This window comes from Peromyscus californicus, unplaced genomic scaffold (assembly GCF_007827085.1).
Source record: "Peromyscus californicus insignis strain IS unplaced genomic scaffold, ASM782708v3 Scaffold_8__1_contigs__length_139910024, whole genome shotgun sequence".
NCBI lineage: Eukaryota > Metazoa > Chordata > Mammalia > Rodentia > Cricetidae > Peromyscus > Peromyscus californicus.
Genome location: NW_026294606.1, coordinates 13,424,594 through 13,440,092, shown reverse-complemented (window position 1 = coordinate 13,440,092; position 15,499 = coordinate 13,424,594). Strand labels below are relative to the sequence as shown.

General features: G+C 45.8%; 1 protein-coding gene across 1 annotated transcript in view; it reads right to left on the bottom strand.

Annotated features, from left to right (window-relative positions):
* Positions 1-280: 280 nt before the first annotated feature.
* The window catches only part of Shc3 (SHC adaptor protein 3), a 144,026-nt gene continuing 128,807 nt past the window's right edge, over positions 281-15,499 (bottom strand). The window contains exon 12 of the mRNA XM_052729649.1: positions 281-7,937. Coding sequence (XP_052585609.1) covers positions 7,809-7,937 — 129 coding nt within the window. The 3' untranslated portion in view covers positions 281-7,808. The remainder of the gene's footprint in view (positions 7,938-15,499) is intronic.

Below are 15,499 nucleotides of genomic sequence, written 5' to 3'. Positions count from 1 at the left end.
CCAAAGTCACCATTTTTTCTTTTGAGGAAAAGCAGAACACTTAATTTCTAGAGAAAACTTTTCAATCTATCCTCCTGTCTTCTGTGAAGCATTATAAGATTTGGGGCTGGCGAGTTGGCTCAGCGGGCAATGGCACTTGCTGCCAAACTTGATGGCCCGAGTTAGACCCCCAGGACCCACATGATAGGAGGAGACAACTGACTCCCACAAGTTGTCCTCTGTCTTCTACACATGCATTACGGCACCATACAAACATAAGCTCCATCACGCAAACAGGAGACAACTTTTCACAGTAGCCTTTATTGCCAACAGACTTACACCTATAGTCACTGAAACAATTAACTATTTAAAAATGTTTGCTTCTCTCAATCTTTGAGCCATGGTTCTTCTGTGCTGGGAAAGAGCTGTTCACAGAATTGTAACAAGGTACGTTTAATAGAAAATGTCTAATTACAATGCTGGTTCCATGCTTTGGAAACTGTGTGGACAAATGCAAACCTCATCACCCAAATGTTTTTAGTGTCTAAGTCAGAGATTCAGAGGGGCTACTATGGAATCCAGAATGCATGGATGGCTGTCTAGATGATGAAGGCACATATTCCAGTACCTAGGAATAACAAGGAGAGCAGCATTGTCTACAGCCCTTGACTGCCACCTGCCATATCTGGGCCATGGGGAGGGATGCTGTATTCTGCCTCCACTTGGTCATCCCAGAAGCTTGGGTGTGGTGTGCCAGGCCCATGGTGAAGGGCATGAGACAGACAGCAACACCATTCCCCGAAAGAGCAAGATGGAGTCCCTGGAGGTAAGGCAGTCCAAGCCAATTACCTTTGCCTGTCGTATCTTGGGATCTCCAAATGTTCACCAAATCATGTAAGTTTTATCATAGAAAAATATCAGAAAACTTGAAATTGGTTTTGTGTTTCTGCTCCTCACAGGTGACTCAGGAAGCCAATTCCATGCCAGGATCAGAGAAGAAAGGTGCAGGTCGGCCATAAGCCAGGCAGACTGCTGCTACAGTAATAGTCTGTCTCACGAAAGTTGACAGAAACAAAAAATTTCCAAATACCCATATATCAATATGCATGGCCATCCAAATGCTTTTGAAAAACTATTAAATACCTTGTTACACAAGACATTTATACTGAGCTGTCTCCTAATCCTGGGTCTTTAAACATCAAATGTTTAATTCTGAATACAAAGAAACTCACATAATTTCATAATACTCTAAAACAAGTTATATCCAAAAGTCGGTTGAACAGAGAACAGTCAACTGACAACTCACACATAGTGTTAAAATTTAAAAAAAAAAAAAAGAAAGAAAAGAAAACTCATCGCCCAAGCTTGGTTAGTCCACTCATCCCTGCCTTGTGAGCTGTCTCTTGACTCCAGTGTTAGTGGCTTTGGTTGTGGGAAAGTGTTGTGGGTACAGTGTGAACCAGTACCTTAGAAGGTTCACCCCACAGGATGGTCCTTTATGCACAATGGGCACATAAAGCTGTTCAGTTCCTGTGGTTTCTTTTACCCTAAGACAAGAATGATTAATGTGTTTGGGAGGTCTCGGAGATTCACTTACCCAGGGCATCTGAGTGAGAGGAAAGGCAGGCTCGTAGCCTGCCTTCAGCATCCTGCTGACACCAGCAGTTTCCAGGCAGGGTTGCATCTTGAACTTTTGCACACTTTTCTGCCTCGCAGGCACACAGTGCCACCCACTGTGCAAAGCCTTCGGAACCCCAGCTCAGTCCTGACCCTTGCTGGGTCCTAACTGGATGTGGGCACACCAGCACTGAAAGGCCTCCCGCACGCCAACACTCTCACACTGCCCCAGGTGTGTTAGGGGTGGGGTTCCTATTAAATTATAAACAGGGGCAGATCCACCTATGTTTCCTTCTCTGTCCCAAGAGTCCCTCCAGGGCCAGCTACCTAGGACATGCTGTACCAATGTGGCCAGGAAGGCTGGCAAGCCAAGTCAGGCTATGCCTGAGCAGTACTGGAGCCAGAACAGATGTGCGTCTATAGTTGTTTCATCTCTTTTCCTTTTACCCAACATCTGCCCTTCCTTATCTTCCACTGACTGCCCTCCGGCTTCTACCGCCCAAGTGCTGGGATTGCAAACATCATCACTATACCTGGCTTGCTTTCCCCCGGGCACGGCCCACAGTGACACTCCTCCCCGACTCTCCTTGCAAGCCATTCCTTCCCTTTCTGTGCCATGGTCTCACGTTCCACAGCACCCAGAACCCTGCTCCTTGAGTCTGCTGATGAGAGTCTATTAATCCCCTAGCTCTTGGTGCCATTTTGATTGACAGTTGTTCATGTTAGAAAAACCCAGGGGCTCGTGATACCCAGCAGAGTTGATCTGTGTGTGGACACACATGCTGAGTGAGGTGCACATTCCATCCAAATCAAGGAAAGTTTGTGTTTGTGTGTAATGTACACATGCAGTTCACACTCAAAAAACCTGGTAGAAAGTTGCAAGATTTTTTTTCTGGCTGCTATAAAATGTGCCAGTTTTAAAACTGTGCATTTGTTGCTTGCAAACTTATAAATATGTATAAACCCCATTATAAATAAATCTTGTCTGGCAGATGGCATTTTATCTGCCAGCCACAGTTGCAGGGAGTTATAAGTACTTATTAATTCTCCACAGAATGGACCTGGGATCTAAGACATGAAGTGGTGTGAAAAAATTCTTCATAAAAGGTGGGGTAGGGGAGGGGTGTGGGGGCCACCAGTAAGAGTCAAGGAAGGGCTAGAATACTCACCAGTCAATGTCAAAGCTGAGACCCCAGGCATACCCATCATCCTCATACTGAAAATGCAAGCATGCTATCCTTGCTCTAGGCCCACTGAGATGGGAGCTCGAAGGGCAGAGCCCTAAAATCTATGTGTGGGCTAAGCAGCCTGCTGCTTTGACATCTGCCTTCTGCTCTGACTGTTTATTATAAATGCCAGCCTCTGCTCCAGAATGTCCCAGCTTGCAGAGAATGCATGGGTGTACACAGGGCATGGCAGAAACCACTGGAGACAGCCTTCCACCCATGCTGACTGCAGTGGAACCCCTCCCCGCCCCCTCCACTGGCTACCTCAGGTGTGTTCAGTTCTGCTCCCAACGCTCAGCAGCTGGTAGATGCCCCAGGTGTACACTTGATAGAAACATGCTCCACGATGTAACAATTCCTTATCAGCCACTTCCCTCTTGAGTCCTGGGATCATTTCCAAAATAAGCTATATGTACCCAAATCCCCTCTGGTGCCGCCTTTTGGGAGAACATCAGCTAAGTCACCAACCACAAGTCCTGTCTCTCATGTAAATGGCTGAGTCCTTCATGTGTTTTGAAATGTGAGATATGAGGATAAATGGACTGCTTGTTGTTCCATAGAGTGAGCTACATGTTTGAGCCTCAAAAAGCCTTAGTAAGTCCTGCATGCTTTCCAAGATCTAGCCACTGACTATTGCCATCCACTGCCTGGCTCAGTTTCTTCACCTGAAAAACAAGGGTTCTCTCCAAGACAGCTGAACTGTCTTGGAAACACCTGCTCATTATCTCAGACAAAGCCAAGCAGTCTAGATTTGTAATTATGTTCCAGGAGTGGGGTTTATCTATACTGTCTTTCTTGGAAAAAACTTCAAAAGTTTCATAAGAACTAGCATCACACAGATTTGTCTGGGCACATGATCTCTTTTGCAATCTTTCTTCTATCCTCCTCCTACTTAAAATCTGGCTGTCACCATTCACAGGGCTGTTTATAGATGGCATACCACATCTTTGGCTTGTGGGGGAGAAGAGAAATATGCTTTGTGAATGAAGAGTCCCAGGAAGAAACCTTCACATACTTATCAATCCACACTGCTCCTTGAGGAAAGCCCTAGGGTGTGGCACAAGCCACGGCTCAGAGAACCCATCTGGCAGCCAAAGCCACACTGTTCTAGGTGTCCTGGGGCTGAGCTTTACTGTTCTAGGTGTCCTGGGGCTGAGCTTTACTGAGGTGGCCACTGCTGCATCACCATCTCGGGGACATGGGGTTTCTACTCAACTCACTCCAACAAGAAGAGGATGTGATATTGGCTCTAATATGGAAATGAGGTGTCCCCTCTATGGCCACTCCCATAGGGAAGCCTCCTAGGTGTCTGATGCTGCCATGGGGAAAGCCTCCCTTTGGGGAAGGGGGCATTTTCAGGACACCAGGATGGACATGGAGCCTGGACACATGGCAACTGAGACCTGGAGCCTATGGACTTTGGGGAATTCATTCTCCCTTGTCTTTTCCTCCCTTCCAATCTAGGCTTTTCCTTCCACTCATGGTGTATCACAGCCTTTACTTACATACAACTGCCTCTGTTGCCAGGACAACCGCACAGTTGCCACATGTGGCCTATTTGGCATCAATCCATCTGTCCACCATCTGAGATGGCCTGTAACAGAAAGCTGCTCATCAAGGCTGAGCAGGCACCCAGCTCTTGGTTCTTTAAATACAAGAAGGACACCATGGCAACCTAAGTGTAGATTCAAGATGGAGCTATTTGAATGGGTCGTTAGCAGACTGCCCACCTGATGGTGGGGGGAGAAGTTCAGAGCCAACCTAGACAATGATGAGCAGCCCCATGGGAAGCCCAACCAGCCTCACCAGCATGGAGAGGCTATTTGAAGCACAGCTAACTCTCCCAGGAGGGCAAGGGAAAGAGGGACTAGGCAGGAGCTTTAGGGCCACTGTGCAAGAGCAGACAGGCTGCTTCAAGACTGTTGGGCCCCATCATGCACCACTAATAGATGCAGAGTTCTGGGTGCTGTAGCAGGATGCCCACAAGAAGGAGCATAGGATCCAGACACACTTCGAATGCTGATGCTGGGCATAGACTCAGCCACTGTGCCCAGGAGTTGAAGACCTGAATGCACGATATAGTGCTGTTCTGCCTGGAGTTGCTGCTTTGTAGCCTGTAACCCTGCCCTACCCAGGCAGATATGGGCAGGAAACCAAAGAAAGAGGGACTCAGGCTCAAGGATGAGGCTTTGCTGGGTTTGCCTCCAAAGCCTGGTCTCCAAGCACAGACTAGCCCACAGCTGTGCACAGAAAACACTGAGTGAGGAGAATGACTCGGCTGTTAGCTGACCAAGGGACCTGAAGTGAGCCTCAGTTTCCCCATGTGTAAGTGATGTTTGAGGGAATGTCCCACCATATACACAGTGTTTATAGAAGGAAATGATAAACTTGTGTGACCTCTGACATACTTTACAGGGAACATAGGTCAGAACATGGCTGCCTTGTGTCTGAAAGACTTCCCTAAGCACATGTCCAGTCCTGTAATCTGAGATCAAAATTACATATTTTGAATTAAAATTGAAAAGGAAAACATTGACTCCAATACTTTCAATATTCTAAATTGATTCCTATAAATCCTATCACCCTCAAACTCAACACTGACTTCAGAGAAGACTGATATAATTCTGAGTGCTGCTTTTTAACTTCCCTGGAGAGGGAAATAAAGCAGAGCAAGTGCTAAGGTGCTAACGGTCTGCAACACTTTACTGGTGACCTGAACATAGGCATTTTAGCCTTGCACAACATGGAGAATTCAAGAACGGGGGGGGGGGAGGTATATATATATTTGTATGTAGTACACATTCACACACGGGAGTAACAGGACCTGTATGTGTGTGCACAAGGCATAGCCTCCTGAGGGACAGAATGCTGGGTGACTCTTAGGAGCATCCCAAAGCCTATGTATATATATGGTCCCAGGGCAAGAGCCTGAGCCAGGGGCTATCAGTATATCTGCTCATCTCCAAGGCTTCATCCATGTAGTGTCTGCCACCAACACCATTCAGGATGAAGCAGGCCAGTGAGTGTTGATGCTAGGTTCCCCAGAATTCTAATTCTAGAACATGCTACTGCCAACTTGGATTCAGTGGGCCCTCAAAGGGTAAAAACTGAAAAGAGGCTCTCATGTACAGAGCCTGGGATCTTCTTGACCCAGACTCACCCGTTGGCACCCAACTGACTACACAGCAGGAAAAGCAGTGTTCACACGCTTAGCTTTAGAGCCATGCAGAACCCTTATTTGCCTAATGGTTAAGTTTCCCCTTAACTACTCTTTTTTAAATATTAGTTTATTTTTATACATATGGGTATTTTTTTCTTGCAAATGTGTATGTGCATCATGTGTCTACTTGGTGCCCATAGGGGCCCGAAGAAGATAGATACCCGGGATTTGAGTTACAGACAATTGTGAGCTGCCATGTGGGTGCTGAGCATTATTGAACTTAAGTCCTCTAGAAGAGAAGCTAGTGTTCTTAAACACTAGACACCCTCTCTATACACACACATAATTCCTCTTAAAACATCCAATTTATGACTGTCCAACCCTAAAGTGTTCAAAGTCCTATTTTACTGACCAGAGGTGCCACACTCATGGGGTCTCATGGGGACCAGAGCCCAGGTTGCAGTCTTATGAGGAAGTACCAACCAACAAATGCATCATCTGCCTGTGTTTGTTAAGTCACAGAGTGATCACAGCCCAAATGTTTTTTAAGTCATAGACACAGCCAATTTTCAAGCATGAAATCACCCACCATGAATCAACAGCTTCTGAGCTGGTAGGAAGAGGGTCAAGACAGAGGGCCATGGGTGTGATCCCTTTTCATTGGGCTACTGAGAAGATGTGGAGGGGAGAGGAAGGGGCTCACCATCATCCTTCACTCCAGCTGGCTCCAAAGACTTTGGAGCATGATGCCCAGTATACACTGAAATGGGAGGAACAAGACAGTGGGTGTGTCTCCAAGGCTCAATTCTGGGCAGAAGCTGGTACATGCCTTGCAAGGCTCTTACACATGCTTTTTGCTCTACTGAACACAAGAGGTAGGTGGGAGGCCATTTCACCAACACCTTCCACGCACAGCCTGTGATGAACACACTGGCTTGAAGGACATACAGACCAGGAATACTTTCCATAGCCTGCCTTCCACAGACATTCATCACTATACTGATGAAAACAAAGGAAGCATTTGTCAATTGGAGATCTTAAGTCGTATTTTGTAACATATTTGGCCTCGAATGAATGCCCCGAATCCATACACACACAACTGGGGTCAAAGGTGATGGATCCCCATGACCCAAACAACATGGGTCAAACATGACCTGAAACATGACCCCAGAAAAAAGACAGAGTACCACCTGCTTTGGAGTGGGGCTTCAGTGGGTCATCATGTGACAGAAAACCCATTCACATGCCATCTGTCTGGGGGTACAGAAGCCAGAGCCAGAGGAGGCACATCCATCTGTGAACAAAGCTACAGCCCAGAACCAGCACTCATATGAGCTGTAGGGGCAGGAGCAGATGTTTGGGCAGCATGCTGCCATATTCTATCTTAAGTCTGTTTGTTCTGGAGCTGCCAGCTCACCTGCATTCACCCTGTGTTGTGCTTATATAGAACTGCAGATTACACCTTCCTAGCAAAATTTCCCAGTAGGTCAGCTGAATTAAAATTTTTGCCTGAACAACTACCATCAAATTTGCCTCTCACTAAAAACATACAGCATAGGGCATTAGTCTCACATCTTTCTTAGTCTTAAAAAATATAAATATAGGGCCCATTTGTACAGGATGTGTGGGTATATACACCTCTAATATGCATCTGAGATGTGTGGAACATGTTTATGAAATCTGAACTTGAAGGAAACCTCCCTTGGGAGGAGCTTTTGAGGAAGGCGAAGTGCCCACTGACAGCGGCCCCAGTTCCCAGAGGCTGAGAGCAGTGGACCCAGGTCCTCCTGACCTGGCACAAGGCGTGCAGAGGGTGCTGGGCCAGCTCAGTGTTTCCTCTCCACTGGTTGCTGGAGGCAAAGCTCGCTCCCTGCAGAGACGATGGGCAGGCTGCTCTCAAGATGGTAGTTGATGAGGTGGCCGATGCTGTCAAAGACCTTGTCCTTCGTCCGGACCTGTGAGGATTAAACAAGGAGAGGTTGAGCAGGTGCCAGATGAAGAGAAGAAAGAACACATTGCGGTAGAACTATCCGGAACATCTGACTTGGCCCAGAAAGGCAAGGCGGCCTTCCTGGGTCTGAGGGCTCACCTTGCTTCAAAGATGATTTCTGTAAAGACCCTGGTTGCTGACAACAGTTGGTCAGTTTAGTGTACTTCACCTACCTGTCCCTCTGAGGCAGTCCTTGAATATCTCAATCCACTGCCCTGTGGACACTGCCTACCTCATTCCTTCTCTCCTTGGCCTCACTGGGACAACAGGAAGTCCCAGCTAATGAAGACAAGAAAATACAGTAAAATATAGGTTAGGAAGGAAAAGAAAACTCCCTTTGCTTACAGACGCCTTCATGACTATGATAAAAATCTGAGTGGACACCAACAATGAAAACTATTCTTGATCTAATACACAAATTAAATTTCCAAGATCCAAAGTTAATATGCAAAAGCCAATCACAGGCCAGGGAGATGGTTCAGTGGGTACAGATGACCTGAGTCCAAACCCTGGAACCCTTGTGAAGGTGGAGGAAGAGAGCCAGCTCCACAGAGCTGTCCTCTGACCTCCACACACACACCATAGCACGCATGTGGTTTTACACACACACACACACACACACACACACACACACACACACACACACACCACATCCAATAACAGTAAGTAAATAAAAAATTTTAAGTCAATCACTTTCTTACACACAAGCAATGACTATATAAAATTTGAGATTTAAAACAGAATGCCAATTACATTAACATAAAAAGTTAAAAACTGAGGTATTCAATGAAATATTTAGGTATAAATTTATCAAAGTACATACTATATATATGTGTGTGTGTGTGTGTGTGTGTGTGTGTGTGTGTGTGTGTGTGTGTGTATCAAAGCTACAAAAGCTTGATTTAAAAAAACAAAGATTTCATTGAAAAGAGAAAATATTCCATGTTCATGGATAGCCAGATTATGCCATAATTTCAGTCATTTTCAATGTGGTCTTTAGATTCCATACAATTCCAATAAAAGTCATTGCAAACTAAGTTGTTGATATAAATAATCTTTTTCTAAAGTTTATGTGAAGAAGGAAAAGATCCAGTGTAGTCAGCAAAATACTGAAGGAAAAGAACAGGGTTGGTTCCACAGTCTAATGGTTGGCACTCTGGACTTTGAGAGAAAAGAACAAATATGGAAAATTGTCACCATTCAGGACTCACCATAAAGCTACAAGAATCAAGACAATGACAAGTGCCTCCATGGGACAGAAGAGGGAGCTTAGGATGGACCCACCAGATAATGACAACTAATATTAATGACAGATAAAGTCATGAGTTGAAGAAAATGGTATTTCTAACAGATGGTCCTAGAACAATTGGACATCCATGTGAAAAAAAAAGACCATTAATTCAAATGTATTAAACAGAAAATCATAAAACTCTTAGATGATATAGGAAAAAATATAGACAACTATGGTGTTAGATAAAAGAAAAATAATGGCAAGTTCACAGAGAGGAAGCTGACAGGAGATCACCCTTCAGAGGGGCTTTAGTAGGAGAATGGCTCAAGGCCAGAGGCAGCCATGATGAAGTCTTAGACAGAGGCAAAGGATTAGGAGAAATAAGACACTGCACTACCTTCAATTCTGTATGACAAAGGGAGCTTCTGATTCATAGGCCTTCCATTCCAACAGGGTAGAAGGAAGATTCAGTGTTACCAAGTATATGTGCCACAAGTCAAGAAGGTACTGATAAAGATCATCTATTTAAAGTTGAGAGAGAGAGAGAGAGAAATGGGAAATACAGCGGCCTCTTGATGTTCACAGAAAATTGGTTCCAAGATCCACTATTGTGATAGTCTGAATGTAATTGGCTCATAGGCAGTGGCACTATTAGGAGATGTGGTCTTGTTGGAATAGGCATGACCTTGTTGGAAGAAGTGTGTCTCAGTTTACTTCCTGCTCTCTGTGGATCAAGATACAGAACTCTCAGCTCCTTCTCCAGCATCACATTTGCCTGCATGCCACTGTGTTTCCCACCATGAGGATAATGGACTGAACCTCTGAAACTATAAGGCAGCCCTGATTAAATGTTTTCCTTTAAAAGAGTTTCTGCGGTCATGGTGTCTCTTCACAGCAATAGGAATGCTAAGACAACTACAGATATCAAAATCCAGGGAAGTTCAAGTCCTTTACATATAAAATGGTTTACCATTTGCACAGTATACACACATCCTACCATAGACTCCAAACTGTCTCCAGATCTCTTGTTAGATCATAGGCCAGAGGCTGACCCTCTCCCCTTTGACTGTACTCCACCCCCAATCCCACAACTCGCTTTCTGGGACAGAAAGTGATAAAACTGTGACTTTGCGGCTCTCACAGGGAATTCATTTCTCTACCTTCCACTTGGAACTGTGAGCAAATCCAGCCCCCAATCTCTGGATCAAGGACAACCTTTAATTATAGCTTCATTTTTACCTAGTGCTTTCTTGCCTTCTCATGCCTGGCATATAGACCAAGCCAGGCTAGGTCATGGTATGGAGCTTGCCTCTGGGCCCCACACTGAAATCCTATGAGACTCAGTGTTGTAGAATATTATTTTAAGGTGTGTTACTTTTATGTTGCATTTGTTTAACTCTGTGAAGCTGTGTTACTGTGCCTGTCTAAAACACCTGATGGTCTAATAAAAAACTGAACGGCCAATGGTAAGGCAGGAGAAAGGATAAGTGAGGCTGGCAGACAGAGAGAATATATAGAAGGAGAAAGGTGGGAAGATGAAAAAGAAGGAGCCAGAGAAGGAGGAGGACTCCAGGGACCGGCCACCCACCTACACAGCCAGCCACAGAGTAAGAGTAAGATTTACGGAAGTAAGAGAATGGGAAAAGCCCAGAGGCAAAACATAGATGGGATAACTTAAGAAAAGCTGACAAGAAAGAAGTCAAGCTAAGGCTGGGCAGTCATAATTAAGAATTAGCCTCCATGTGTGACTTATTTGGGAGATGGGTGGAGAGCCCCCCAAAGGGCAAAAAACCAAATGACTCAGAAACCCCCATTGTCCTTAGGGATTGAAGGGCCCTTCCTTCAGGACTCCTTCGGGTATGTGGTAGCTTGTCTCTTCTGATGCAGCTCCCTTAAGGGCTTTGAAGGTGCTCCCTCTGCCTTTAGAACCTCATCCTGCCTCTGGACCGATTCTCTCTCTGTGTCTCTCTGTCTCTCTGTCTCTGTCTCTGTCTCTCTCTCTCTCTCTCTCTCTCTCTCTCTCTCTCTCTCTCTCTCTCCTAACCCTCTGTTCTCCCATGTCAAGGTCTGGTCATGACCACCCATGGTCCCAAGGCTCTCTCTCCTAACAAAGGGGAATCCCACCTCAGCTTCCCTTTTCTACAAACATTCATGATGCCATGGACATAGATGCTCCCCTGCTCTGTCTGGGGATAATGGCAAGAAAACTCTATGCACTCAGTGCAGATAGTTTTTTTTTCTTCTTTCTTTTTTTAATATTTGAAGATTTATTTATTTTATGTATATGGTACTCTATCTGCATGTATACCTGCATGCCAGAAGAAGGCATCAGATTTCATTATAGATGGCTGTGAGCCACCATGTGGTTCCTGGGAATTGAACTCATGACCTCTAGAACAGCTGCCAATGCTCTTAACCACTGAGCCATCTCTCCAGTCAGATATTGTGTTTTTTTTTTTCAAGTCACAGCTAGCCATAGAAGATCCTGTCATAGGTAATTCCACCTTGAAAATGGTGTCTCAGGAGCTCTGTGGCTGGAGACAATACCAGTCTTTCATCCCAAGAAGATAACTATCTTCACTCTCTGTCCCCCATAAAACCCTACCACAGGCCTTACCCTGTCTGTGGGAACCCAGAAGACTTAGAAGGTATCCTGTCTCTGTGAAGCCTCTGGGGTTGGGATGCAGGCCTTGGCCTTACCCCAGCTATGGGAGCCCAGAAGACCTTAGGCAGTATCTTTCTCTGTGAAGCCTCTGGGGTTGGGATGCAGGCCTTACCCCAGCTATGGGAGCCCAGAAGACCTTAGGCAGTATCTTTCTCTGTGAAGCCTCTGGGGCTGAAGTGCCGTCTGACCAGTAGCAGAAGAAACCAGAGGGAAACCTTCAGTTTTTCCGTGAACAGTGGGGAAGCCGAGACCACTACCCACGACGTCTCTAAAGCTGTCTCCCACCTCACTCTCTGTCATCAAAGATAGTATCGGATCCACACACAGAGGGGAGGCCAACAGGGAACACAACTGTCCCTATACCTTTGTGAAACTCCACAAGCTCAGAGTCCAGCTGGAGAAGAGGAAGTGGCCTCTCCTGGTAGCCAGGCTCACTTAGGAGAAGAGTCAAGGCAGGATGCCCCTCCCGCCCAAAGTGCTCCCAGATGAGGCACCTCCAGAATCCGGGAGGTAGAAACTGCCTTTATTGCCCCCTTGTGGCCGAAAGTGTGCAATGTTAGGGACCTTGAAATTTTCTAGGGGGAAGGTTCCTTGAACATGGTGTGGTGCCTGGGAAGACTTTGTTCCTGGACAGCACCTCTGTCACTTGGAACTCAACATGCCACAATGTGCAGCTCAGGAAGAAGCTGAGAGGGACAAGGTCATGGCAAGCCAGGAGCTTCACTGACAGGGAAGTCACACTAGTCCAGGGCCAGAAGTGACTTACACAATCACAGTGGGTGGCACCTTCATTTCTGTATTTCTGTATAGAGGTCTAAACACAGTCCCAGTGAGAGCCATCACCCAGAAAACTAAAGCCTTGGGCCATTGTGTCAAGCAGAGAGAACGGTCCCAGCTGCCCTCAGCAAGGATGGCATACAGTCTAGTCAGAACTGGGCCATCAAAGGAGTACCCACGCAGGGACTTGCCTAATGTTGGTCAAGCACCTGACCATGCCTGTGGGGTCCAGAGGCTGGGAAGAAGATGCCCAACTCCATGGTGGCTGGGGAGGTATTCCTGCCAGGACACACAGCCTGGAATACACAGGGGGACAGGAATCTGGGCAACACTGGCCTTCTTACAGCTTTCCTTGTGACCTAGTAGTGTGTCCCAGTGAGAAATACAGAGGCCGTTCCTGGCCTGGGCTTCGTAGCACAGACATGCACAGACTTTCCCAATGTGATGGGAATTGTTGCAGAGGGTACTCAACCCATAACCTCAGAACCTTTCTGGTCTGTATGGAGGCCTCTATTGACCTTCGGTCCAGTCTCCCCTTCCTTCTAGATCTAGCTTCCCTTCCATGGCTAGTTCCAGAGGAAGTGACAGTTGGGCTGTAGACAAGGAACACACAACTCCCACCCCCCCACCCATTCCTCTTTGTTTACACCTTCAGAGAAGAGGGCAGAACATAAGTATCTGAAGACATGAAACACGCTGCTGTCTGTAGAGAACTACAGTGACCCCAGACAAGGAACTTCTGAGAGACGCTGAAATTCCAAATCTCTTCCCCTTCTCTGAATCAGACACACTACTCCATGTGCTTCCGTCCTCTCAGCCTGATGCCCCACCCCCCAGATGTCAGGGCTAGACACAGGGAAAGAGAACTGAGCTATCATGATGAGGACACCAACCAACACAGTATCCTGTTCCTAGATACCACCATGAGCACATCCTAAAAGCATCACATCACAAAGAGAACAGACCAATTCCACCCCAGAAGATAAATCAGAAACCAGAAAAACATTCAACTCACATAAACATAAAAAAATAGAATTACTACATCTATTAAAACAAAATGTATGAAAAATAACTCAGGGGATAACGACTTTTAGAAATTAAATGTACAGTTTGTAAAAGTGTATAAACATATGTTTGTATGCCATAGAGAGATGATGTTTAAAGGTTAGAAAATGCTCCAAAGAAGCAGAAACTTGAGGGAAAGATAAGTTTTTGCTCCTGCAGCTCTACAGAAAATTCCCTTTTAATGTTCTTAATGGCAGAAATGACTCTGGTTGTATTTATAAGCAAAACAACAAAGAGTCAAACAGGAATATGCTGCAAAATATTTAAAATACTTCTCTGTGGTGATCTTGTGTTCCCCAATATATTGTGCACCTTAACAAACTTATCTGGGGTCAGAGAACAGAACAGTCGCTAGACAGACATAGAGGCCAGAAAATGGTGGCGCACACACACCTTTAATCCTAGCATTCTGGAGGCAGAGATCTGTGAGTTCAAAGTCACACTGGAAACAGCCAGGCATAGTGATACATGCCTTTAATCCCAGGAAGTGATGGCAGGAAGCAGAAAGGTATATAAAGCATGAAAACCAGGAACTAGAGTCTGTTAAGCTCTTAGGCTTTTAGCAGCAGGTCAGCTGAGACCCATTCGGATGAGGACTCAGAGGCTTCCAGTTTGAGGAAACAAGATCAGCTGAGGAATTGTCGGGGTGAGGCTAGCTGTGGCTGGTTCTGTTTTTCTGATCTTTCAGCGTTCACCCCTGTACCTGGCTCCAGGTTTGTTTTATTAATAAGACCTTCTAACAATTCGTGCTACACTTCTCCCTTCCCTTAATTTCTATTATTTTTCCTTGGGAAATCAATACAAAATAAAGACAAAATAGGTGACATGTCATAGGGAGTATGGGGGGTGGGTGCGGACACAGGTGATCTAGCACAGGTATCAGAGAACAAGTGGAGACACGGGAAGCCCTAGTGACTGTGGAAGTGATGCCACTGTAGAGCAATTTAGTAAGTACAAGCCCTAGTGTGTGCTTTGAAACATACTAGAGGATACATGAGTTGAGCCTGCAGAGGACCCTGACACTCAAGCGACAGTGGTGTCTCCTAATGCAAGCATGGTGTCCACCCCACCTTCCTGATCCTGCTCGGCCAAAAGGATGAATCAACCATGAGTGACTCGGGATAATTTTAGACATGTGCGGGCTGACAGAATGATTCAGGTGCTGAAAGAGCCATCTCTGAGGCCCCTCCCACAACCTCTGTCACCAGCTCTCTTCCATGCTATTTTGGGGTCTCTTCCTTCAACACCCCACCACGGAGGCTTGGAGCTGTGTTGGGTGGCCTCCTCTCTGGCTCCCCAGTGACCTCAGTGCATAGTGAGAGAGCTCAGAGGCTGCTAGACGCCGGGTAAATTTAGACTCAGACCGTTTTTTTGCATCCTTCTTTCTCTGAGTAATCTAACTTGCCAAGCTTCCCCCTTTATAGTCAGGGACCAGCCAATTACCATGAAAATCAGATGAATAAATATTGAAGAGAACGTGTTCGGTGTCTATTTCAGTGTCCTCACAGCAAGGAGGCAACTTTACATTTTTAATTAAGTCTTTCATTTCCATCTCCTTTTCAGCTAAAGCTATCCTCTGTAGGATCAATTAAACCGGATAATCAGATCCAGCTAAAAGCCCCCCAAAAGAATAGTCATCAGTGGGTGTGACTTAACAAGCGTTCTTGATGGTCCTGCGAATTTCACTCCAGAATTAAAACTATGTAATAGCACAGCCTTGGGAATCAGCTCCCAAGAACATCTTATCACAATTCCATTTCCTCGTTTGCTGCACACGTTGATACTGGCT